This window comes from Epinephelus fuscoguttatus, linkage group LG5 (assembly GCF_011397635.1).
Source record: "Epinephelus fuscoguttatus linkage group LG5, E.fuscoguttatus.final_Chr_v1".
Classification (NCBI taxonomy): domain Eukaryota; kingdom Metazoa; phylum Chordata; class Actinopteri; order Perciformes; family Serranidae; genus Epinephelus; species Epinephelus fuscoguttatus.
Genome location: NC_064756.1, coordinates 42,947,759 through 42,974,618, shown reverse-complemented (window position 1 = coordinate 42,974,618; position 26,860 = coordinate 42,947,759). Strand labels below are relative to the sequence as shown.

General features: G+C 41.4%; 1 protein-coding gene across 4 annotated transcripts in view; it reads left to right on the top strand.

The window, feature by feature from the left end:
• Positions 1 to 26,860, top strand: part of LOC125889079 (kinase suppressor of Ras 1-like) — a 109,656-nt gene that overhangs the window by 43,177 nt on the left and 39,619 nt on the right. The window contains exon 1 of one of the 4 annotated variants that reach the window (XM_049576761.1): positions 18,258 to 18,384. The exons of the other annotated variants lie outside the window; for them this stretch is intronic. Coding sequence (XP_049432718.1) covers positions 18,382 to 18,384 — 3 coding nt within the window. The 5' untranslated portion in view covers positions 18,258 to 18,381. Of the gene's footprint in view, positions 1 to 18,257; positions 18,385 to 26,860 lie in introns of those variants that run through there. 4 annotated transcript variants of the gene reach the window in all.

Here is a 26,860-nt window from a genome sequence, read left to right as displayed (position 1 = left end):
TAAAAACATAGAACATTCTATTCCTTTAAAAAGTGTCAGATTACTAAAAATAGGTTATCTGGAGTGAATTGTATTGTCTGTAAACTCCACGTGCAAATGTGTCCCTTGAACTACAACTACCATACCAGGCTGTGATGCTGTAGGACAAAACAGATTCAACAGCTGCCATATAGAAGGTGGTAAGCAGTGCTGAGGAGATGTTAAATTTCCTCAGCCGCCTGAGATGGTAAAGGCGTTGTCTTGCCTTCTTCACCAGGCTATTGGCGTATGCTGATCATGTTAAAGCCGCTACAAGGAACTTTTAACTGGATATGCAAAAGTCTCTTGTTTCTGCTGATGTCTGTGCGTGACCTACAAGAGCAAATGAGACCATCGATGTGAAGATAAGCTATTTCTATATAGTATATCCATACCTTTAGGAAACTGTCTCTGGGTCCACCCCAGGTCTCTTCCAAGACGAAACGATTTACGGCACTCAGACGGCACACGTCATCTTACCTAGCTGCTTACATTTATAGTGACCCTTATAAATAGTTGTTATTCCTCCTCCTTGACCCGACATCCGCGGGGAGTTAAAATAGCAGCAATCATCGGGTAAAAGTTCTGTGAAAGCACTGGACTCACCACCAGTCAGCCACGTCTCAGTCACCCAGAGAAAACCCAATCCTCGGGGAGTCAGGAAATCCTTCAGGATAAATGTTTTATTTGCTAGCGATCTAGCATTTACCAGCCCAATCCTGGCAGGAGCCAGCAGGTCCACAGCATTAGCTGTCCAGAGAGCCACACGCAGAGGCTGCAGGTTGCGCAGATTCACCCCGCACCAGCGGGGACGAGGAGAGCAGGGGCCGCAGGGCTGGAACACCTCATCCGGGCTGATGGCAGGTACCAGCCAGCCGTCGACAGGGTTCAGCGAGTGCTGAGAAATAAAGAGCCAAGGCACTGCTCCATACTCAGTCCAAGAAGCCGTGGAAGTGCTCGCCAAACAGTCTTTCAGCCTTACCAGCCGACCGCTGTGTTTTCCCCCGGCGGCAGTAGCGCTTACGCCGGAGAGGTAGAGCTGGGGCACAACAGAGGTGAGCTGGGATCCCTGATAGGAACGAGGGCAAAGTTTTCCCGTCTTGTTGTTTCATTCATCCCCAAAATAAACACATGCGCGAGCCAGGTAAGCGTCTTTACGAAAATATGCGCTAGAGCTCATGGGAAATGTAGGCTTCATTCCGGCAAAACACTACCGCTTTTGTCCACAGGGTTGCCAAAATCAACTCAAAATGAAAGTTCCTTGTAGGGGCTTTAAGTCAGTCGAGATGTGAATGCCAAGGTATTTCAAGCTGTCAACCCTTTCCACAGATGCCCCATTGATCTTGAGTGGGGTGTAGCTGTCCATGTGCTTTCCTCTCCTGAAGTCTATTACCATTTGTTTGGTTTTGGTGACATTCAGGTCTCAGTTGTTGGTTCTGCACCAAAAAGACAGCCTATCCACCTGATCCAAGTAGGCGGCTTCATTGTTATTGGAAATTATGCCAACAACCACTGTGTCATCAGCAAACTTCCTAATGGAATTAGAGCTGTACAGTCATGGGTGTAGAAAGAATAGAGGAGCTGGCTCAGTACACACCCCTGGGAGGCACCAGTGTTCAGAGTTGTGGAGCTGGAGATGTGATCCTTCATCCTGACCACCTGCAGCCTATCAGTCAGGAAGCTGTGACCCCAGCACAGAAGGGGGAGCTTAACCCCAGTTCCCTAAACTTGGTGGTTAGTGTGAGGGGGATGATCATGTTAAATGCCGAGCTGGAATCTATGAACAGCAGGCGGGCATAGTTCCTTTTTCCAGAGTCAAGATGTGAGAGGGTGGAGTGCAGTATGTAAGGGATGGCATCATCTGTACTTCTGTATGGGTGGTAGGCGAATTGGAGAGGGTCGAAGGAGCTAGGCAAAGAGGAGCAGATGCAGTTTATTAGTCTCTCAAAGCACTTCATTACAATTGATGTCAACGCAACAGGGCGGTAGTCATTAAGACATGAAGGGTTGGTCTTCTTGGGAACTGGGATGATAATGGACCTTTTGAAACATGCAGGGACAACTGAATGGGCCAGAGACATTGAAAAGATTGAGGTAAGCACTGGAGCAAGTTCTGCACAGGACTTTAAAAGTCGCCCAGGGATACCATCAGGGCCTGCTGCCTTTCTGCTGTTCACTTGTTTTAGGACCCTTCTCACCTCATGCTCTGACACAGAGGAGAAGCAATATCCGCCTGGCCAGGCGATACTGCTTGCATCAGTGTTTGCAGAGGAGCCTAAGTCTCAAAGCGTGCAAAGAACATAGACATGGTGTTATCTCATCCTTTATAATCCGTTATAGTTCTCAGACCTTTCCACATATTCCTGCTGTTGCGATCATTACATAGTGCCTCAGTCTTATCCTTATACTGCCTTTTAGCAACTTTGACAACAGTCCTCAGTTTGTAAGATTCAATTTTATATTGTGACACATCCCCTTCATTGAGCCCTATTTTATATGCTTCTGTATGTGATTTAAGAGCCTTGCGGACTGTACTATTAATCCATGGTTAGCTGAGTTTTTATTTTGTTGTCAATGTCTCCTTTAAGCAGAATACATGATAAATTAATCTAATTGGCTTTTTGCTTGCAGGGTTTTTGTTTTACTTGCAGTGGCATGGTGTGTGTGTCTTTCCACCACCTGCGGTGAAATACCAGAGACGACAGTAAAACGCAAGAGATTCCCACACTGAGGTAAAATGTGTGCCCATAACTTCGATTAATAACATTAATAAACAGTCTCATACTGCTGTTTGCTGTCATTTATAGTGTGTAGTATTTCTTGGCAGGCAAGGTGCAGAGTGGAGTAGAGATGGAAAGTTGCACTGCAGCTGTCAGCTGCACTTGTTGTGTGCATTTAAAGCTTTACCAGTAAAAACACCTGCGTGACAGCTGATGTGAAATACAGGATCAGATCAGACTGTATAGAGCTCAATATAGCTGATCCCAATCAGTTAAAAATACCTTAATCAATCTCAATACCGATAATTGAGATATGATAGGTACATCCTTAAATCTGTCATGACTTGGCACATGTTTTTGGGATCGGCCTTATGGAACTGTAGCTCCACTTTCTTCACATAGTCCCCTTTTGCCTCCTTTACTGCTTTTCTTACATTGTAGCTGCTGCATCATACAGTAATTATCCATATTTCCAGACTGCAGTGCTAAGTTTCAGGTATTCTATGATTCAGTATTTTGAAGAAAAAAATGCCAAATTTTTATGTCAAGCTTCAGCTTTTTAAATGTGAATGTTTTGTAGTTTTCTTTGTCTGTTACAATTGTAAAACCAACATCTTTGAAACTTGGAATGTTGGATGCACAAGGCAAGACATTTGAAGGCATCACCTTGAGTTTTGGGAAACTGTGATGAGCTTTTTTTTTTTTTTTTTCAATCAATCAATCAATCAATCAATCAATCAATCAATCAATTTTATTTATAAAGCCCAATATCACAAATCACAATTTGCCTCACAGGGCTTTACAGCATACGACATCCCTCTGTCCTTAAGACCCTCACAGCGGATAAGGAAAAACTCCCCAAAAAAACCCCCTTTAACGGGGAAAAAAATGGTAGAAACCTCAGGAAGAGCAACTGAGGAGGGATCCCTCTTCCAGGACGGACAGACGTGCAACAGATGTCGTACAGAACACATCAGCATAACAAATTAAGAGTAATCCACATGACACAATGAGACAGAGAGAGAGAGAGAGAGAGAGAGAGAGAGAGAGAGAGATGCAGGTAATGACAGTAGCTTACAACAACATTATTGAAAGTAATAATGTTATAGTTATAGTTCTGGCTACTGCGGTACAATATGTTGAAAGTATGTATTAATATCTGGCAGTATACATGTGTGACAATAGTCATATGTGTATAATAACAGAAGAAGTATGACTAATGACTAATGATGGCAGCAGCAGCAGGAGGCATCTGGCAGGACCACGACAGCAGCACCACCACACACGTCACGCTGTCCAGGCACCGCTGCGATATGAGTTAACCTGAGTGACAGTGGAGCACAAAGGCTCCGGAGAAGAAGCCGAGTTAGTGACATCCAGAATGGCCAAGTTAGCAAGATGCAGTCATAGAATACGAGAGAGAGAGAGAGAGATTTTGTTAAAGCAGCAAGCATCACCACAGTGGTGTTGGTGGTGATGCTTAGACATTTAATTTTAATTAAATTTTATATACTTTATTAATCCCCGAGGGGAAATACAATTTTTCACTCTGTTTGTCAATTACACACAGGTCCGAACACACGCATGCACAAACTGGACCTATGCATGCACTAAGTGGAGAGATGTCAGAGTGGGCTGCCCTTTGGTCAGGCGCTCCGAGCGATTGGGGGGTTGGGTGCCTTGCTCAGGGGCACCTCTCTAGCCACCAGTCCACACTCCATATTTTGGTCTGGACGGGGACTTGAACAGGCGACCCTCCGGTTCCCAACCCAAGTCCCTATGGACTGAGCTACTGCCCCCCACATGCTGCTTGGTAATCCAAGCACATCATACATTAATATTGACCAAATCCAGAGCAGCAAGAGACTTATTTTGTGAACCCACAGAATGTTTGTTTTCACTTTTTATGCCCAATTGAGCTTTATTCCATCGTAGTGTTATAGTTGCTAAACAGAAAATATACTAATATACTCAGAACATTCTCCTGGGTGCGTTTATGTAATCTCTAATCTAGAACATATTTTCTCAATTCATTGTCTGTGGAGCAGCTCCAGATTTTATACTCACATATCATCACACATTTGAATTTTACCACTCTAATTTTTGGATTTGGGAGAAAGCTGTTTTATATAATATTTTTGGCCTATCTTAGACCATATGAATTTTGTATGAATTTTGAAAATGGGTGTAGTTCCTCTGTAATTAATAACCACCATAATGACATCATTTGTCAGAAACCTGACTGGTAAATGATTCCACTTTACTATTTACATGATAGTGGGTGTGGGTGTTGCTGATATGCCCTGAGTTTCTAATTACTACATGCTACCAACCAGCCAAACTGGTTTGAACTCAGACTATTTCCAAATGTGAGGGATTAAGTAAGGGATAATACCTGACAAGCAGCATCACCCAGTGCAATCATGGAATGTACAACTTGGAGAATATTATCCCACTTACTTGCAGTAATTAACTTATAAATATATATTAATTTATACATTAATTATATCTACTGCTAGCTCACTTAGCACCACTGAGCTAGCTAAAGTTATAGCTTAGCCAAGGAGGACAATTGGCAGGTGTGGTTCAGTAGAAAGAAAATAGTTCACACATGAAACTGCTTACACCAAGGTCTGTGAATTATCTTGAATAACCAGGTCATGGTTTCTGAAGAGACACATTGCTGTTTTTTTCAAGTCAATTCTTTGGCACTTTAAACATCACAAGCTGAGTGCCCTCTAGTTCCATTATAGTGGAGAGAAGGCAGACATCTCTATGGCTGATAGGTCCAACACTCAGCAACTCACACCAAAACAATGTTGTTTAATAAACAGCCCTACAGATAGGAGGAAGAATATGTGTTTTTGATTTGGGGTGACCTGTCTCTTTAAGTCCTCTCTCCTCCTCCTACTCTCAGTTGATTTGGTCCCTGTTTAGAAGCTATTTAACCTTCTTGTCAGTTGTTGGTGGTTACACAAATAACACTAGCTCCAAGATCTTTAGCTTAGCCCCATGGTTACTGGCTTTACCTGCAGTTTAGTTGCAAGCACATCATAAACATCATGCTAAACTGTCTATTAATTATAAATGAATCCACATCCTCTAATCATAATCCAGAATTTTCAGAATGATTTAGACTGCTCAGCGCATATACTAAGACGGGAGAAAGACAGTGATGAACACAGGTAGTATTTGATGGAATATAGTCTACTGAATGTCAGTCTTGACCCAGTGGTTTATTGCAGGGCAGCTCAATCTTTTAGGGTCTAAGGAAGAAACACTAGAGAGAGGTTGAAATGTCAAAGAGGTTGAAAATGGGATTTTGTGTGCTCCATAAAGTTTAGAGCCTGACATGTTGTTCTGGCAACAATGACACATAGTGTATAGTTTGACTGACAACATGAGGCTGCATCTTTGAATCCTCAGTGTTAAGGGGGCAGCCTTAGTCTAAATGGGAAGGTGTTTCCTAACATATTAGAACAACTTCACAAGGTGATAACATGTCAGGGCTGAGCAGCAGCCTCTAGGGCTGAAAAATGTAGCCAACACAGAAGTGCCAAAAACTGCAGTTCTTTGAATGTCCTCTGAGGCTTACTCCAGAAGCCAGTCAATCCCCATAGATTCCCATCTTAAAATACCAAACTTTACAGCAGAAATAAACATGTTCACAGCCTGGTAAAAAAAAAAAAAAAAAAAAACAATAGTTTTGGTCTCTATAACTAATTTCACAATTCATGACAAATGTGCAGGGTGAATTTTTTTATTAAGGTTTAAAGTTATACATAATTAGGGTCAGTTAGCTCTGAGTGGCAGGTTGTCTGCTCATAGTGTCCTCGGGATCTCAGTCAGATCCACCCCTCACTTTTCCACAGCTCCAGAATCTCATCCAAATATGACCAATCCTGGCTCCAAAAAACAAGATTGTGACGGCTTTAACTTGAGGCTTCAAAACGGGAGTCCAAAAATCAATGGGTGACGTCACGATTGCTACATCCATTATTTTTTACAGTCTGTGGTCAGGGCTGTGTGTGTGTTTAGCTTGTTGTGGAGTTCTGCTGCCTGCAAGTTGCCAAAAAAACAACTGTTGCAGTTTTAACAAAGAAAATATTTTTCCTTTAACACTTGAAGGGGCTGTACACGTGCCACATTTTTTGCACCCTCAAATTCATTGTCCTCAATGAAGGGCGCGTGGCAGGTGCGCTCAAACACCAGAGCGACACTGCACAGCACACATGTGTTTCCAAGTGCCTATTTTTCAGTGATATCCGATAGACCTGACCATTTCAAAGGTTTTTAGATGATATTTTGTCCAGTGAAGTTTATTTGCATTGCTGTTTAAGGGGTATGCAGTAGAGCCTTAGATAACTTGAATTTCAGTGAATGTTAAAGCCTTTGATTGTTGTATCGCCTAGATGGCCTGAATGTTACGGTGACAGTGAAGACTGGCAGTTGTATGCTGCCATGTGTGTTGGTTGGACAGTCTTGCGGTGTTTTGAATAGCACCGGCCATACTGCTCTTTGTGATGAGCACTCACCCAAACTAGAATGTGTTGAGTCAGCTGCTCTGCGAGCCTCTGTCCCTCCCCAGTGTGCTATTTATACACACCCAAACCAGCCTCTGCACATACCAACGCACACACAGACACATACACATACGCATACACATACACATGTTGTCTGATCTACACACAGGCACACTCGAATTGAAAACAATAGTGTAGACAAACAGTGGAGGCAGGGTTCGAGCCGTGCCTCAGGGTGACTCAGTTTTCTTCCTAACACTGTGTTGAGGAGGAAGCGACAGGTGGGCTCAGAAACGCAGAGCAGCAGATAGACGCTCGGGCTGACAGTCAGCCTGCATGGGAGCAGCTAGGCTTTTACCCAGCCTCATAGGATCACATGTAAGACGCTGAGGTAAGACTAGAAGTCAACACTGAATTGACCTTTATATGGTTGTACTTTTCCTTGAATTCATACTTTCCTTTACCCTTAAAAAGGGATTTAAATCTTTAGTCAGAGAGAAGGAGTGTAATGTCCTATTGAGAAAAATGCCTTGTGTGTGTATGGTCTTATGTTAAATACCACCCACTTGTCATTTAGTTCTCATTTAAAGAGGTGGATCATTTAAAATCAGTTGCTCTCTTTTGTTATTACTTTGCAAACCCCAGTCTGTCTGTGTGCTTGGCTTCTTCTATGCTGTAATGGCATGTGTCAGTGACATTGTTTTGGTGCACCACTAGTTCAGTGTGATTTATGTGTTGTTTTGTATAAATATGACACTTTATGTATTATACACTTCTGATTTGCATGCAGATTGTTACAGTGCACAGTAAAAAAGAACTGCATTACTACTTTGTCTTTGAATACTTAAATATAATTTGCTGCTGCTTTGACTGCAAGACCTTTTCTTTTAATGGAGTGAGTTTATGCTTCCATGCTGGCGACAGCTGTGGCTGGAGGCATTATGTTTGTTGGGTTGTCCATGCATCCGTCTGTCCGTTATTGTGAATTGGATATCTCAAGATTGCCTCAAGGGAATTTCTTAAAATTTAGCATAAATGTCCACTTTGACTCAACAATGAACTGATTAGTTTTTGGTGGTCAAAGGTCAAGGTCACTGTGACCTTGTCTCATTCTTGTAAACGTGATACCTCAAGAATAGCTTGAGGGAATTTCTTCAAATGTGGCATAAACGTTCACTTTGACTCAACGATGAACTGATTAGATTTTGGTGGTCTGTGGTCACGGTCACTGTGACATTGCATCTGTCTCATTTTTGTGAAAGCAATATCTCAAGAACACCCTGAGGAAATTTCTTTAAATTTGACGCAAATGTTGACTTGGACTAAAGAATGAATTGATTAGAATTTTGTGGTCAAAGATCAAGGTCAGTGTGACCTCACAAAATATGTTTTGTATGTAACTCAAGAATTCATGTAGTAATTATGACAAAACTTCATACAGATGTCCAAAAGGATAAAATAATGAAGTGATAACATTTTTTTGTCCAAAAGGTCAAAAGTCAGCTTCACTGTGACATAATTATATTCTGCATAAAACACTTTTCTGGCCATTACTCAACACCATACCTGAGGAACAGAAGGGGAGACATTTGGTCTGATACTGAATTGGTGACACTAATCCAACTTGAAACTGTGCTGATAGATCTTCTGTGCTGTCGGGGGATGATGTGTGTGAAGCATCCATGTTTTCACAGACATGGATGTAAACTGTAAGAGAAACTTGACTGGTGTACGGAGGCATACCATAGCAGGGCGGTAATTCTAGTTTTAATATTGATGCTAATACTTTTCTCTGAGGTAAAAAATCTAAAAGCTTCACATTTGTGGGGAACTATGAACTGTGAATATCAATGCCTATACGCAGCAAGTGTACTGTATTCATTACTTTGACCCTCTGAGACCCTCATAGACCCTTTTTTAACTTTTTTTTTTCAGAGGGAGGTGAGGGGCAATATTTTTAGGGAGGTTGAAGGTCAACACTATGTGCTACATAGAAGTGGTACACATCATCTGAAAGCTGGTACCTGAAGTTTAATTTAAGATGCACCTCAGCAATGTGTTTCAAGTTTTCTAGTCATACATCTGTGATAAACATCATGTTTTGGTAAGGCTTATGTTTAAATTTTAAAGGTTTAGAGTGTATAAGGGCTTTGAACATTATGATGGAAGTATATGATGGCCATTCCCATACCCAATTATGTCTTGTTGAAGCAATTTTGGGTTGATGTAATTTGTTAAACAGTTTGGGTGCTAACCTTAAGAATGTTTTACCAGATTTACTGAAAATGATCAAAAATCCCCCCAAAGTATTTCGTTAAGACACCAAGACCTTGAGGAACATCATCAAAGCCATGCTGTGATTTGGAATGAAAAACTTTTGACACTTGGAGATTTCCAAGACTGTTTAGGGAGCCTAGCCTAGCATTTATAATGTACGCAAAAAAGTGCATAGTTTGTGCCTAAATTGTGTTGTACTAGCATAAAGTGGGCATGTGAGTAAAAGGGAGACTTGTGGGTACCCACAGAACCCATTTTCATTTAGATGTCTTGAGGTGAGAGGTCAAGGGATGTCTGTGAAAATGGCCGTGCTGTCTTGCATCGCTCGCTAAAATTTAGCCTAACTTTGGAGCGTTCTTTACCTTAGAAGCTTCAAGCTAGCATAAGATGGTAGGTACCACTGGAATCTTTAGTTCTTCTAGTTTCATATGATACTAGTATCCTCACTTGTGCTTAAAACTTAAAACTAAGCCCACTATACCCTGCTGGGCTTGGCACAGTGCAACAAAAACATTATTATATATGTGCTAGATTAAGCCTGATGGGAAGTTTTTCCTCTCTTGTCCCTGACCAGAGGTTCCACAGGTTACTCTATATATATATATCAGGTCATTATTGTTAATTGATTCATGTGTTCATGTGCACCATTTAATGTTGCAGCTGGTGGAGGTAGAACTATGAGAATAAATAGCCGTTTCTAAAAAAACATAGTATAGAAAGAGAATCATATGAAGATGTACAAATATCAGGAAAACTCATCTTTGATGTAATATTCACAGGAAATAATCTGCTCAGAATTCATCCAAATCACTCAATTTACACAAACTTCCTGCAGCTGTTGTGTTCAGTATTTAGGTTAATTGTACAGTTTATCAGTTGTTCTGAATTGTTATTGTTCTGCATTGAATATAACATGAAATATCCATATAATATGTCCCTAAGTCAGGGGTCATCAGTTTACTCAATCATAAAAAGGGGTCCATTACGAGCAAGGTTGGACACCACTGATTTTTTAAAAAGTATTTGTTAAAATTACTTGATTATTAGTCAATCTACACAAGCAGTTGGCAGTTAAAATGCATCTTTTCGCAAATCCTCCCTAGACACAGCACACACATGCAACAAGGGGGTAGTGCAGGGTCAGTCATAAACAGTTCCTCTGGAGCAGTTTAGGGGTTCGGTGCCGTGCTGAAGGGCACCTCAGCAGTGCCCAGGAGGTGAACTGGCAGCTCTCCAACTGCCAGTCCAGACTCCATACTTGGTCCCCACTGACTGAGCTACTGCTGAGTAGAGTACACTTTATTTTTTTTTTTTAATAAATTTAATAAATATAAGTGGAATACTTGAACTCTATAAATGTCATTTATAGAGTTCAAGTATTCCACTTATATTTATTAAATTTATTAAATGTGCCATTTCATCGGCTGAAACTAATAAATATTTGATGCCCTAATGGACACTGGGTCTGGAGGCTTAAGCACAAACTGAACATACAGTATGTACCCATGCCATGTCTTAACAGGAGGCATTTCAGTTGCGTTTTTCAGTCTTCCATCTCAACTAAAGAAAAAGATGCACCCCTACTTTAAACAATCCAGCTGTCTACACAGGACGTGTAACTGCATACTTACGCTTCAGGTCTTTTTTTGCTCTGTTATAGTGATTGAGTGTTGGACTTTGAGCACTGCCAAAACACATCTGACCTACATTCAATACTGTGCCTGAACGCATCCTGTGTAGACACAGATGAAGCACTTAAGGTGCTGCTGCTCTGCCAATGTGCTGCTCACACTACACACCTCCTGTGTAGAGTGTAATACTTTCTAGTAAAGACTGATGAATTATTGTACTTGTGTACTCAGAGGCATGTGCCGTGCAAACAAATGAACAATGGTATGGTTTATGTGTCAGTGATCTTAGTTTCCATGGTCCTGGTTGGAGCCAGTCAAGTGTGTCCCAGTCCTTGGCAGCCCTCTGTGTCCTGACCAGCAACAGTGGTCATTCTGTGAACTGTGGCTCACTTCACACTGTGAGTCACCCCACAGGAATGTTTGGTCACTGAGCAAAATAAGTTTATAATAGGTGACAGCGGTTGCTGTCAGTTTCTGTTCACCATGTCTGCGTAGACTTTGTCAGCATCTATAAATGTGGGAATCAGTCAGTACAAATCTGTTGCATTATACACATGCATTTTGTGTTTGCACTGCTTGTGGTGGGAGCTGATGATGTTATCCTCACATATCAGGATATCTGTGGCCTTTGATTTTAACTCATGACCTTTTCCTGTAGCATTACCATCATGCCAAAATGTTCACTGTGACACAAAATGTAATGGTCCCAGCTTAGTAATGCAAAGTTTGACTTTTAACCTTTACTTATCCACAAACATTTTACTGACAGCAGTTTCAGAAACACAACAGTTTAACACAAATAACACCAGGAATCTCCCCAGTAGAACCACAGTCTGACCTGTTGGCCACTGAGCAGGTACACCAGAGGGGTTTGCATCTCATTGGTCAATGTATCCTCATAGAACAGTTTGTATTATATCCTACAAACAAGAGACCCATGATATGTAATTAACATACAACAAGTTAACAAGTTATAGAGGTTAGGGTTAGACAAGTAAAGTTACTGAGGTTGGGTTTAGGAAAACAAACATGAGGGCGTACCTTAAAATGACTCAGAGCTCACACACTTCCAAACACTCATCTCCTGGGGAAAGTCCGCATTCTTATGACCCATGCCCCACCCCAACCTGCCTCTTTACAAGACCACTTGGGACCGCTTTCTTGTTTACTCCCATCAGTGTATTGGTCACATGATCGCAGGGATATGTACACATTTGGGTGCATTGCTTTTCATAGGACAATGTGCGAACAGTTGATGAAAATAGCCTGCATTGGTGGAAATAAATGAGTGCTGCTCTTTTATTTAGCTCACCGAGATTCATCCTGTATCTAACTAGGGACCTTCCAAAGCAGCAAATTCTCATGTTTGAGAAGGTGTAACCAGCAAATATCTGTCTTGTTTTTCCTTTAAAAATGACTAAATGATTATTTGATTATCAAAACAGTCGCTAATTAATTAACTTCTCTGGGGTGACCCCATTTCACATGTCTTTCGTGAGTTCAACTTCACACGTTTTCCTTGATATGTGAATAAACATACTGATTGATTGATTGATTGATTGATTGATTGATTGGTTAATTATTTGTCTTAGCAATTAATCAACTGATTGTTCAGTTCTAATGCTAAACATAATTGAATCTCTGCAGTCTTTGCATTGAACAGCCACACTGGAAGATGAAGTGCAAAATTGGCCGACATACTGTAAGGCTCAGACACACCAAACCGACATCAAAGACCTAGCAGCAACTAACGTCGATTGCTGCCTTGCCTCATGTCACCTACATCTCGATGAAAAAGCTGCACATGAACACACTGCTAAGACTACAGCTGACGGCCAGCACTTGTGTTCTGTGCCTGCATCAGAGGAAAAACTCTCTACACCAACAGATGGTGGTATTCTGTATTTTTCATTCAAAAAGGGAAACTAGATGACCACTGATTTAACACACTAAATCAGCCAAAAAAAAAAGACCAAGGCCAACAAGGGCCAACAATGTGGGACAAATCACAAAAACTAGGGCGACAGACGTTCACTGACAGCCCAACATTGATCAGTGGTCGACCGTCAGTTCGGTGTGTCAAGATCTATAGAGAGAGGGGTGACACAGTATTGTTTAAATATGGGGAAACAGTCTTTCCTGGAAGACATTTATAGTGTTGCACTCAGATGTTTATATGAAAAGTGACAGAAACAGGCTTGTTGTGTCAAGAATTTAAAAAACGAGAAAAGAAAAAGGTCATACTCTGGCTTCTTTCTCGCCCTTTCATAGCTGTCCAACCCCAGTGTAAAGCATGTGTGAATGTTGGATTCTAAAGCCCCAGACACACCAAACTGTGTTCAGAGAACTTGAACACAGGAGACTAACCCACACCAGCAGACGGCAGTGGTCTGTACTCATCATTCAAAAAGGAAAACCGCAAGACCGTCTTGACACTAGTTAGCCAGTCAGCAAATTGACAACACAATCCAGTGTTGAAAGAACAGAGCATATTTACTGTATGTCATAAACAATAACAGAAACCATCAGGAAACATTTCATCAAAGAGCTCAATGGCTAAAGAAAAATAACCTTACCCTTTGGAACAAGTTTGTTTTGGTCTCACTCCCTCTTGACTTTAGCTCTTTGTTTACTTTACTCACTTCCATTTCTGGATGTTGGAAAGGTGTTGGAGATTATCTGACCATATGGCAGGCGCTTCTGGAGAAGCATACTGGCTGCTTCAGTCCAACACTTTAGATTCATATGGGTTAATGGACATTTCTGCCTCATGGGGCCGCCAGCAGGTTAATATAGTCTTCTTACCATCTGTTTACTATCTTTCTTGTACAACAAGAATACATATGTATTAAAGGGATTTAGGAGCTAAGAAAATACTTTGCTGTTTGTGCATACTGAAGAATCATATGAACTAATATACATGTCCCTGGTTCATATTTTGCATGTGCATTCCTGTCATGCATTGCTGTGGACGAGATGAGCAATGCCCCTAGGGGGTAGAGCTGGGATGTGTTGCCACAATATTTACATGACCTCGGCAGATCAGTAAAATGCATGACAAGGCAGAGATAAAGAGAGCTCAAAGTTCAATTAACATGCACATTCTCACTGTTTTTTGTTTGTTTGTTTGTTTTGTTTTTTTGTGGTGCTGGGAGTTGATCCCCTTGGACTTGTACTTTTACCTTTATCAGGTCCATGCTTGACCGAAACGTTGACAAATAAATAAAGCAGAGTAAAAGTGAGTGCAGGAGTCATCTTTTCTTTAAGAGATAAAGAGAACTGCCTGATGGAGGCTGATATGCATAATGCTCCTCTCTGACTGCACAGTGAGTTTTACTGGCACTGAGAACCTTCATTTTAATGCATGGCATACATTTAGACAGTAGATACAAGGCTGTGCTCACAATCTTAGTAGAGCTCAAACAGTCAGTCAATCAGCAAAAGAATGATTAGCATCTATTCTGATAATCAGTTCATCATTTTCAAGGATAGATTCACCTAGTTGATTGATCCTCAGTAGAGAAGTGGACACAAGTGACAGTGACTATATAATATTTCCTAACAGTAGCTCTGCTGTCTCAACCCGGTTTACATGAATGCTTGATTAGAGCTACTATCTTTCCTATCATTACTTTCCATCCCACATGATGTACTGTAAATGTGAAATCTTTTAATTCCCACAATGCACACCTATATTAAAAGAGAAAGGCCCAGCTTCAATGTCCATTTAGATCCAAAGCACTGGACTCTCACAGACTTTACCTGACATCACCTGTGTGATCAGAGGAAGAGTCTGAGAGTGCAAAGGCTCATAATATGAATGTATGTAAACAACTCAATACATCGTTGGAGGTGGGGCTCCATTCAGTATTATGAAAGTTGTATGGAGTGGCATGAGGGCAACAAAGTTCAACTTCCTGGGTATAAAATTACACAGATCTTCCACATCATTGGGCCCATAAAGCAGGTGCAGTAAGACATTGCCCCACATGAGCTGAGACAGAAATTAGTTTTGCTGTAGTCTGTTTCCTTCATTTTTCGACTTGCTTTGTAAACATCTGTAGCCTTCCATGGTGTTATCCTGATTTGCTTTGTGGACGATGATGCAGCAGGAAAAAGTCTGCGTGTTTTGACTGACAAGCTGAGGTAGATGCTTCTAAGGCAGGAAATGTACTTGCTTTTTAAACCACACATAGACAACTGGCTACATCATCAATATAAGTGTTCACATACTTGCCTATGTACTACACATGTTGCTGGAGGATTCCACCAGAGAACACACCAGAGAACTCAGATTGTATAGAACTACTGGATTTGCATGATATAAACAACAAACGTGGCGACATGCAACAAGGTTATATTATTGTTAATTCTGAGAAAACTGCAGAAAAAACAGCAGCGGCATCATAGATGGTCTGTATGTAGCAGGTTCAGCCAATGGCAAGTATGTTTAACTAGTTCTGCTGACACGGCCCATACCGTTCATGCGCATATTGTGTCTGGCAAATGTGTAATGTTAATTTCTGAGGATGTAAAGCCAACGCTCCAAACAGAAGCAGGACATGCAAGGCAGCAATGATGAGCATAAAAAAAGAGGTATATCTCAGGCCTAACAATGTTTAGGTGGCAGCCCTGAATGTGTAGTAATTCCATGTATGTACTACAGCCACTCAGCATGAATTTTAGCTTACTCATTAGTAGGGAATCTGTATCCTTAAAATCACTGCGTACATTACACACTTCCAGCTTCAGTTCTGCCTGATGTACCTGTGTCATGTCCCATCACTGGTATGATCTGTACGTGTTTATATTGGAACTCTTTTCTACATTTGACCAATAGGTGTGCTCTCTCCAGCACTAAACTGGGTAGACAGTAAACATGGAGATATTAGCAATCTTAAAACTTTGGTGCAGCTACACTGTGCGACATGGATCTAATGAACTTAGGTACAACATCAAGGTTGGTGTATACAGATTGCACGATGACAGAGCCTTCTGAATAGCAGGCTATGACGTACGATGCAATAGCTTTCTATACTGAGTGCACAAGGATGCTGCACGGGATATTACTTGTCCAACTGTGAAGCACAACATAGAGGGTCACATTATGGAATTAGCAAAAGTTTTGTGCGCACTAAATACTGCTATGTGCAACACTGACAACTTTTCAAAAAACCTTGGAGTGAGATTCAGCGAGGCCGACCACAATTTTGTCATTTAGGCATACACATAAAATTTTTGTTTGACAACTGATTTGGTAGATGCGATCCTGATCCCCCGCATCCTAATGGATATTTGGGGCACCTGCTGGAGATGGATAGGGCCTAATACCTTACATACAAATACCATACAGAGAGCGACAATGGTGGTATAGTGGGGGTCTGGGGGTCCTTTCCCAGAAAATTTTGGATGTGGTGGATGTGATTTCCTGCATTCTGGTGGGTTTAGGGGTAGCATTCTGGAGATGGGCAATACCTACATTCGTTCAAAGCCACCCTGACTTGCAGGGCCTTCACAAGGCATTCAGCTCAGAGTGACTGAACTAGTTAAAACCAGAAACTAGGACTTGCCTATGTGGCATATAGACTATTACCTTATAGACACACGACCCATTTTGGATTGAAAGCGAAATTCATGGTTGAAATGGTTGAATATATTTTGATTAAGATCTAACTAAAATATTATTTTGAGAATAATAATATATTTTGTGTATTATTGTAGTCTAAAGAGCAAATTTTCGCCTATCTACTGTTTGCTCTGCCCAGCTGCTTGAAAGGATGGCTGCTGCAGCAATAGGCTACTATTTTAATTTAGCTGCTAACATAAAGTACTCTTTGCTGATAATTTAGCATTTTGACATTTACAAAGCTCTCCAAATGCCTTTACATGCTCTCACAGCACATAAGAAATTAAATGTAAAGTTTAAAAGCTAAGGACTAACTACTTCACAAGACACATGCCAACATACCTGGAGGTGAGAAATGCAAGACTTACTAGCAGGAGGGCATCATTCGTCATTGTAGGTAGTAGAAGCCTAGTTATGTAAGGTGGCGCCACCTACCGTACAGGAGTGGAACGACTACCAGCACTTTATTTTTTTCCGAGTGAGAAATTGGAGGTGTGGCGTGAGACTGTGTGAAATCAACCAATTGCGTGACTCACGGCGAATGCGTCAGAGTTGGCAGCTATATATGTGTCTATTTGTGTGTTTGCTAGCTGCTAGGTTGCTCACCTGTCAGCTGCAACTCTGCTGCTATTTCCTTCAATGCTTCGTCCTTCTTTATGCGATCATGGTCTCATGGACACATCATACAGGCCAGGCTTCTGCTGCGACAACTCCACAAGGTTCGCATTTTGCTTCCATGGCAAGCTGCTATCTGTTTGTTTGTTTGGGTTTAGTGCCAGTGTGTCATTTCATGCTGCATTTCTATTGGTTGGTTAATAAACATAGGTTGTGACAGTCCCCACTTTTGGATTAGATTCCATGTTTCATGTCAACTATATACCCTCCTCTCCTCTCCTCTCCTCTCCTCTCCTCTCATTACCAACTTAGTCTTATATGGCCTGGCTGTGGACAGTGCAAGGGAATAGTACAGTGGGGAAAAAAGGCATGCAGAGGAAGTGGAGGATTTCTTGCGAGGTAGGGTGGAGTGCAGCACTGATTAGACATGTGCACTGAAAAACATTAGCTTCCGGAAATGTAAAGAGGGTAACTACAGCAACTGTTACAAAGCTTATGTAGCTGTAACAAGAAACAAAAACTGTATTAATTGTAAGGTTGATGTGCATTCCAAATTAGCTTTGGTAAATAAAAAAAATCAACAGAAAAAGAGCTCACTACAATAATTATTTAAAACAAACTTCACACCCAGCTGTTAGAATTAAAAGAATTATAAACTAAATGAAAATGAAACCATAAGGACCCTAATTTTCCCCGAGGGAGTTGGGTGTTCCATGTAGGTTGCTGTTGGTCACTGATGCATGCCGTTGGCATGTCAGGAAGACAGACTGGCTGACTGGCTCAGAGAGAGGGGGAGGGAAATACAAGAAGGAGGGAGGAGAAAAACAGGGAGTGAGATAACAGGCTGGGAAGATTTGTTGGCTCTCTGTCAGTGTGTTTCCCAGCAGCCTGCTGCGCTCACGGATTACTCTGTAACAGTGCCTGGATTATAAAAGGAGGGGCTCTAATGTTCACTAGATACTGTCAACCACATGGTAATGTACAGTACCAGACCTCTGCTGTATCTGTCTGCCAGCTTTCAACATGTTTAACCTGTGGTAGAAGGGTTAGAATAGGGGTTTCCTTCATTTCCTTATTTGACTTAAGTGCTGTTGGAGAGCAACTCCAATCACATTAGTAAGATGTTGCTGCTGGTTCAGGTGGTGACAGTTTGTGTTGTCAGTTTTGGTGTGTATGTGTGTGTGTGTGGGTGTGTGTGTGTGTGTGTTTGCTCTGTTTATTCAGCTGTTTGGGTCTTGTGTATCATCGTTGGCAGTGGTGAGTTTCAGGACAGATTTTTATTTGCCTGTGAGGTGGAGGCAGAGATCCAAACCCACGTGCCTGAGAGTGTGGACTCTGATCCAGTGTGAGTGCTTTACTGTTTACTCAGAAGTTTGTTTCAGTGTGTTTAAGTATGTGTGTGAGAAACCGGCAATTAGTGTCAGAGGAAGATGTTTTGGTAGAGGAGTTTGGCTGTTTTCTGTGTGATTTACCTTCATGGGGTTAAAATAAAGTCTTCCTTTCCTACTGAGAGCTTTTCAGTCAGTGTCTTCTTTCCTTCCTTTCCTTTCAGGTTTTCATCACCTGTGTACTAATTTTGATCATTCCTGTGAACATGCTTCCAACAGTTGAGACTGTTTTAGGTTGAACTGTGTGAGAGCTGTGTGGAAAGTCAAAATATGTTTACAGTTGTTGGGTCTGCATATGTAAGTAGAAAGGTAATTTAAAGCCTTCACTGTCTCCCGAGGGTGCTGTATGAAGTCTGATAAATGTCCTCTAGTGATGTCATTTGAGTCAGTGTTTGAAAATTCCTTATTTGTGCTGCAGGCTGGAGGCTCCAAGATACATTAGCCATTACCAGCATAACCAGGGATGGGGAGTAACAGAATACAAGTAACTTGGAATGGGTCTCAAATCTCTTACTTCCGGTACTGCACTTCATTGTAGTATACTATGGACACAACATAATTTTTGTGTGGTGCACTAATTCAGAGCTGTCAACTTTTCAGAAAACCTTATTGTGAGATTTGAAGGAAGTTTGGTGGGCCCTGATCTATTGGAGGCCCTTTTAATGGTCGCTACCATAAAACATCAGATCACAGACATGGGCAAAATGTTTGGTCCATCAAAATAAACTATTTGGTAAATTTGGAAGAAGCAAGACAGAGGAGGCTATATGCAGGAATCCTGAAGTTTAGCTTTTAAAAAATTTTTCAAGAAACTTTAACTTTTCACCTCATCACCACTTAGAGTTCTAACTAGTTACATCAGTGACACAATTTAACTTACATTTACTACTGCTGACTATACAGTGACTGTAAGGAAGCACAACTAAACCGTTGAAACAGTAGTTCCTGATAACTCCATGGACCACTGTGTCCATGCATCATAATTCAGATAGACAGGGTCGGAATAATGGAATAAGGTGGACATGAAGTATAGAGTGAGAGATTTAGAGTTAGACCTCGTTAGTCGGTGTGCTAGTATCAGTGATTATGTTATTATTTTGCAGTCTACACAGTGTCGTGTAAAATATTACTTGTACATTCATAAGCTTAATTAGGCTTAGTATATGTGATGAATTTTATTATCATTCTTTGAAATTAGTTTACATTAGAGCCATTATTTCCATGTTCTTAATCTTTTAATTTTATCCTGAATTGTGCAGCAATTTGTAAAGTCTGTTTTAATATGAGAGCTATAAATTAATTGTCAATAATGTGTCTGATGTTTTATAATGACGATTGAAATATCAATATGATGGTTTGCAGGTAGGCCTACATGTGATGACTTAGCTGTGCATAACGGTCACGCGTAATGACAGCTGTTCTGTTGGAGAACCTTGCTGGTGTGAGACAGTCTATTACACTGCACTTCTTCTCTGTCGTATTTGTAACTGACAGATCTAATGAGTGGTGGAGCGGGCACAAATATTGATATGCAAACTGACTGGAAGGTGTTTCTGCATCAATTTATGTCTCACTGTGGGAGTGTAAACAAAGCTTGTGCACGTGCAGCCAGCTCCACAATGACTGAGATGTAAGTGCACATGAGGCTTTATAAATCCATATGCTCCATAAGTTGTCAGAGTCTCTGTAACCATGGCAATGATGAAGCCGAAATTCTTTTGGTTGTATATTTCTCATGTCACTCCAAACATGTGAAAACATGCAGTAGAGCAGGGTGTGCACAGAAATACAGGACAAGTTGCGTCCCGTATAGAATCAGTAAAGGACAGTACATTTTATCTTTCAATATGGGACAATCCCATATTATACAGCGCAGGTGGCAACCCTGCGTCAGTCACATTACTTATCCTTAGTTTTTTTAACCTTACTGAAAAGCTATTTGACTCAGAAAGTAGTGACAATACCACCACGCTACTGAAATGGAGTTGAATTAGTAACGTCGCTACTTGTAGTGACGCTACTACCCAACACTGACAGACACATAAACACAAAGCTCGTTTGTCCAGAGTCCTGTGTTACACAAACATTGAACTAAATTAAAAACCATTGTAGAAGTAATAAAACTGTAATACTCACCACCTGCATCAACCCACTTGAGCGCTACCAGTGAAGTCTTCTTTTGGCTTCTTGAAGTCAAGTGCTTGCTTGTTTTATGTATTCTTACACCTTGTCTTAACTAAATGCAAGACGAGCAAGCATCAGTTTGATTGCATTGTTTTCTAGTGGAATATTCCAACTGACCACGAGTAATGCAGTGCTGAGGAGCACAACGAGCCCAACTGTTTTGAGCGTAAGTTTTGTCAGATGGCGTATGCCGGTATTTTCAGCTGAATGGCAAGACAAACTCCTCATCAGCATCTCACCGTGGCTGTTTCTGCTTTCACTTTCCTCCCTGCCATATTTTTACACTTGTCTTCTTAATTGAAGAAAAGTGGCTAACAGAGTTCTGCTAATTCGGTGATAAACATATTTTAATTCTTATAGAGTCTTTAAAATTAAAGTCCTCCGTTATTATGTTATGTAAAAACTTTTATTGTGAAACAGCACAGTAAGGAAGTTTTCGAGCGGCAACTTCACACAACTTCTAATACAGCTGATAGCGAACATAAACATTAGAATATAGCAGATATCTAAAGTAAAAACAGGAGTCAGAAGAGAAACTAACTCCAACCACAGAGATTCAGTTAGAAGCTACAAAACGCCTTTCTCTCGTCTCCTGCAGACAGAAGGTGAAGATAGTCTCAAAACACACAGCTTGTTTGAGGGGGAGAAGCGGGGTGGTCGGGGGTTTGCTGCAATTGGTGTGACGCCACTGCTACTCGCTTGAGTGCGGGCGACCTTTTGGATCTACTCCATCTAAACTGATAGCATCACAAATCGTCGCAGGATGACTTGACTGGGCACAGCTAAAAGTTACAGAGGAAAAGGCCCACAGTACTGTGCGTGTGCTACAGCGGTAACTTCATTCATCTCACAGCGTAGCGGTGCAACATATAGACCAATATCACACTGTAGAGTAATTATCAGACTGATAAAACAGAGGAGCAGCCCTGTGGCTGCGATGGAATAGTCTTTTTTGCTTAGGAAGGTTCCTAACTGAGTAAAATGACCAGAAGTATCTAAGTGGCAGCCATGATAAGAGCTGGCTGAATTATCTAAATTTTAAGGAAAGGTGCTTCAGTGCTTCCTTTTTAATCTCCTTTAGCATAGGGTACACTTGACCATCGTTTACGAAAGGAAAGGAGATAATTCCGTCCCACAAGTCCTTTCGGCGGCAATAATTAAAGCAACCAAGTGACGCACCATTCACACACTCAAATGATTAGGAAAGAAAAAGATCAATATGACCGAGAAAGGAGAGAGATCAACATGTTGGCTAAGTTATCCTTGTTTATGAAGCAGTATACATTAGGGATGGGCATCAATTTTCGATTGTCGATGATTGATTGTTAAGGCTTGTGATCGATCAAAAATAATTTTGATCAATAGTCGCAGTGTTTCCCCTACAATGCCTGGCATAGGTCTGGTGAGCCACCGTGCCAACGAGACCCCCCGCCTGGCGAGCTGCCGTGCCAACAAGATCCTTCCGCCCGGCGAGCACGGCGGCTCGACGGGCCTACGAGACCCCCCGCCGGACCTATACCAGGCAAAAAATCATAAACAGACGGAGGCTCTCATCACTCTCCAAAGCCTCGGCGGCTTCCCTTGAGGCCTCTGAAAACACTACGCCATTGAAAGATGGAGGTTTTGCTGAAAACTGAAGCCTGTCACTACTGGCTGGCAACAGTTGTAAACACCCAGGGGTGAACTGCGCACGTGTGCCATTCTTCCTCTTTGGCCTGGGGGGTTGAAGCTCAAAACGGGGGCAGCTGCGCTCTCTTGCGGCGGCAGTCTGCACTGCACTCTTTTGTTTTCTCTCTTTTGAAATACTCGCTTATCAATTAATCGATAATTGATCGTTAATTTTTTTGATGATCAAATAATGAATTTTGATCGTTTGCCCGTCCCTAGTATACATCTCATGCCATAACTTGTTCATATGCTATACGCTATGTTTTGAACTTTCAACATGCAACCCTCTGATCACATACACATCGTCTTGTATCTGTTTTTCCTCTTTTGTGTAGTGTCACACTTGCGAACCCCAGCACATCTAGTGGGGTACGACCCGGTCCAAGCAGGGGTCTCTTTGCTTTATTAAGCCATGGCTTGTCACTGTTGAACACTGTGTTGAACATATAGTCTAGGATAACGGTCATGTCAGTGTCAATTTTAAATGTGACCTTTCTCTCCTCTAACTTTAAATCCACCATCCATGGATCTCCATCTGCTGCTACTGTGCCAAGGAATATGTTATCATCTTCTTCCTGTACCTCATGCACAGTTCTTGATGATGCACACACTCGTGTGTAGTGTCCTTTTTTTCCGCATGAGTGACAGGTTTCATCATTAGCTGGACACTGTGGTTTGGGATGTGGGGGACTTTTTCCACATTTGAAACATTTAGACAGTCTGTTTTTCTCTATGCACCCTTGGCTAGGCTTATCACCTTGGTTGTGTTTCTTCTTTTTCTGAAACGGTTTGCCTTTACTCATTACTCTGTCCACTGAGCTTGTCTCTCTTTTACTCACTGTGTCCCCACGCAGGTTGCCCTGCTGCTGTTGCACTGCTACCGTCTGTCTTGCCATCTCGATCGCTTTTGCCAGCGTTAGATCTTTATCCAAATGCATGCGCTCCGACAGACGCAGGTCTGCTAGTCCTCCTACTAGCCTGTCTCTCCCAATAAGCTTTAAGTAGCTTCTATGGGGTGCCCCTTTTCACATGTCGTGGGGCATACTTTGGTATACCCTGATGCTGATGTGTGTGCAACTGTACCTTTTGTTGACATGTGAATAAACTTAAACTTAAAAAAATAAACTTATCAGCTCCTCATGTAATGCTCCGTAGTTGCAATGCTCAGCCAACGTGTATAAAGCAGTCAAAAATTAGTTCACAGTTTAATTTTATCCTTGTTTTTCCATATTAAAGTGTGCTCTTTCATATATCACATTTTTCTTAACAATGAAGAAGCTGTGAAATCCATCTCTTACCGAGGCATACTGCTTTTGCTGCACGTCGGAAAAGTTCAATCGTTTCAGCATGTCATCTGCTTCACCCATACAGTACACGAGGGTGTTTACCTGGTTTTCATCCGTGGTTGTATAGAGATTACTGGCCTGCCGAAAGCCATCAAACCTCCTGATCCATTTCTCCCATTCCTGGGGTTTTGTGAAGTCAAACAGCTACGGGAGTGGGTACCTGTCTGCCCCCCGTGGCTGCATCTCCTTCTGCTGCTCCATCCATTAGCAGCAGCTCGTTGACTTTTGTTTTTTTGTTTTTCTTCTCTGTCTTTTTCGTAAGGCTTCTCTCAGACGCAGGTGACCTTCTCTGGATACTCTATCCCACTTCTGACACCATGTCGCGTTATCGTTTGTAACTGAGAAATTATCACACCGGAGTATCTCTGCATACGTGTCTTTAATTAGCAGCAGCGTGAGGCACACCGTACAGTTTGAATAACAACAATCCAGAATTCCCTTCAGCACGCAAAGCCGTCCTATTCACATAAACACTTACTCCACAGTCTGGACCCCGTGGCTGGACCAGTTGGGAAGCACTGATCTACACAATACCTCCTCATTTAACTACAAAACCTAAATAAGGTGTCAGCTGACTGGAGGGAGATCAGCAGGTAGCTGAAAGTTTCTGGTAAATGACCATCACTAACAACAAGCTACTTGTTGTTGGCTGTACTGTCTGTCATTTCCAGTAAATATCACGTTTTCTGTTTTACAAAGTACAAACAGAAGTGCATTTTTAATGGATTTAGTGTTGACAGAGAGCAACACTCACTCTCTGTTAGGACTCGGTGTAAAAGTCATATGAGGCACTTATTTCCCATCAACAGATTGAAAAAAGTCTGTGCAGTGCACCTGCCACTTGACTACGACAGAGGAGATGCACAGCCATGACACTGTTGTGTGTTTTTGGATGGAAATATAAAACCCAGACAAATGAGCTCAGCAAGATGATTTTGAAGTATTCCAAAAAGTAATTACTTAGTTTGAGTAATCTAATGAAATACGTAACAAATTACATTGTAGGGCATTTATTTAGTAATCTGTAGTGGAATATGTTTTAAAAGTAACCCTCTCAACACTGAGCATTACACATCTGAATCTTTGACCAAGCACTGTGCTCAGGTTGCATAGTGGGTAATATAGGCATTATGTTTTAAGAAGGAAACAGGATGCATCGAATAAAAAAACACAATCACTGTGTCCCTAATCGCTGCATTGACAAATTACATTCTGCTGCATGTAGGCCTATGCATAGGACTGGGACATACGACTTCACCATTACATGCAGCTTGAACTTTGACCCTCCTGCTTATATATCCCTCGCAGTCTGTAGCACAAAATTTTAAGTAAAAAGAAAATGTTTGGGATTTGAAATGCAGCAGATCTTAACATTTTCACTCAGCATTACTTTGGAGATACAACAAAATGCCATTGGCTGAGCTTGCCATAGAGAGCTAGGCCAACTTCTGCTGCTGTTACTTTCCAAGTTATGTCATTTTAACTTTTAAACTATAACTGCATACACTGCAGACTAACATGTAGTGTTAAATTCATGACAGTCCAATTACATACACATTTATCTGTCATTTAGTTAGTTTTAGTTATGTTTTTTGTTGTTATTCGTTATTTTTATGATTATTTTTGTGTCCTCTGACAGCTGTCAATCAGCTGCCATCTGTCTGCAGCTCAGTATCTGCAGGTGTATCTTCCACTGTGCAAAGGATTGTAGGTAAAAAAAACAAAAAAAAACAGAAAAGCATGCTGGCATGCATCATGATAATACGACCATGATGTAGTACCTTTTAACGTCTTCAGAGTGGGGCTCTGTGAAGTAGCCATGCATGCTGGATTTTTGGAGTAGCTACATTAATGTCTGCATTATTAATTTTTTGCTAACTTGGGTAATGCTTGTTTTTGATTACGTGATGTCAACCAGGTGGTTCCAAACTTCTTTTGAGTCACAAACCCCCACAGCCCTTTCAGATGAGCTCCTTCATTGGCTCCACATATCGGGTCCGTTTCACAAAGCAGGTTTAGTGGAAACTCAGAGTCTGTTAACCCTGAAATGAGGGAAACTCTGAGTTTTCCGTTTCAAAAAGGGGGGTAACTCAAACCAGAGAAAGAGGGGTAACTCTAGCCTGTTTCAGAGAGAGAGGTAACTTAAGCTCTCGGTCAGTTACCGTAGTAACAGACTCTATGAACCTAACCTGGTCGGGACCATGTTTTTCTCAATGAACCTTGAGTTTCTCTCTGTCTCCGCCCTCTTTCAGAGCCACACACTCCATTTGATTTCCTCATTCATTCAGTCAGCAGGCGAGTTTTGGCGTAGCCTAGTTCTGCCGTCTGACATTAAAAAAATCATTTAAGAAATCAGAGTCAGTATTACAAGTCCATTAGGCACAGTAGGTGGAGACTTTTTTCACTAACATGACATGTCCTTCTGATAACGATCCTGTGGATGAAGGAGCAGCATTACTGCGCAGAGAATTAAATATTCGTCGGGAGATGGTTATCAGACCGCGCATAGATGTTTTAGCATTTCCACACAATTATCTTTTTGAGCTGCACCGTTTCACGTCACAGTCCATCATCTACATACACAACCTAGTTTTTTGTACAATGTCGGAGATGCTGAGCACTTGAGTAAGGCAACTGTATGCAGGGCGGTCAGAAAAGTGTGCTCGTTTTACGGGCATCTGCCTTCTTTCTGCTGGCTGAGTAGAAGTCTGTGTTAGTTTAAATAGGCTTAATTATTTAACAGAACATGATATAGATGAGAAGACATTTATGTGTGTGAAAACAGTATTATGTTGGGGATAAAACAACTGCACAGTCAAACAGCCACTCAATATTTACTTTACAATGTAAAACATGATCAAAAT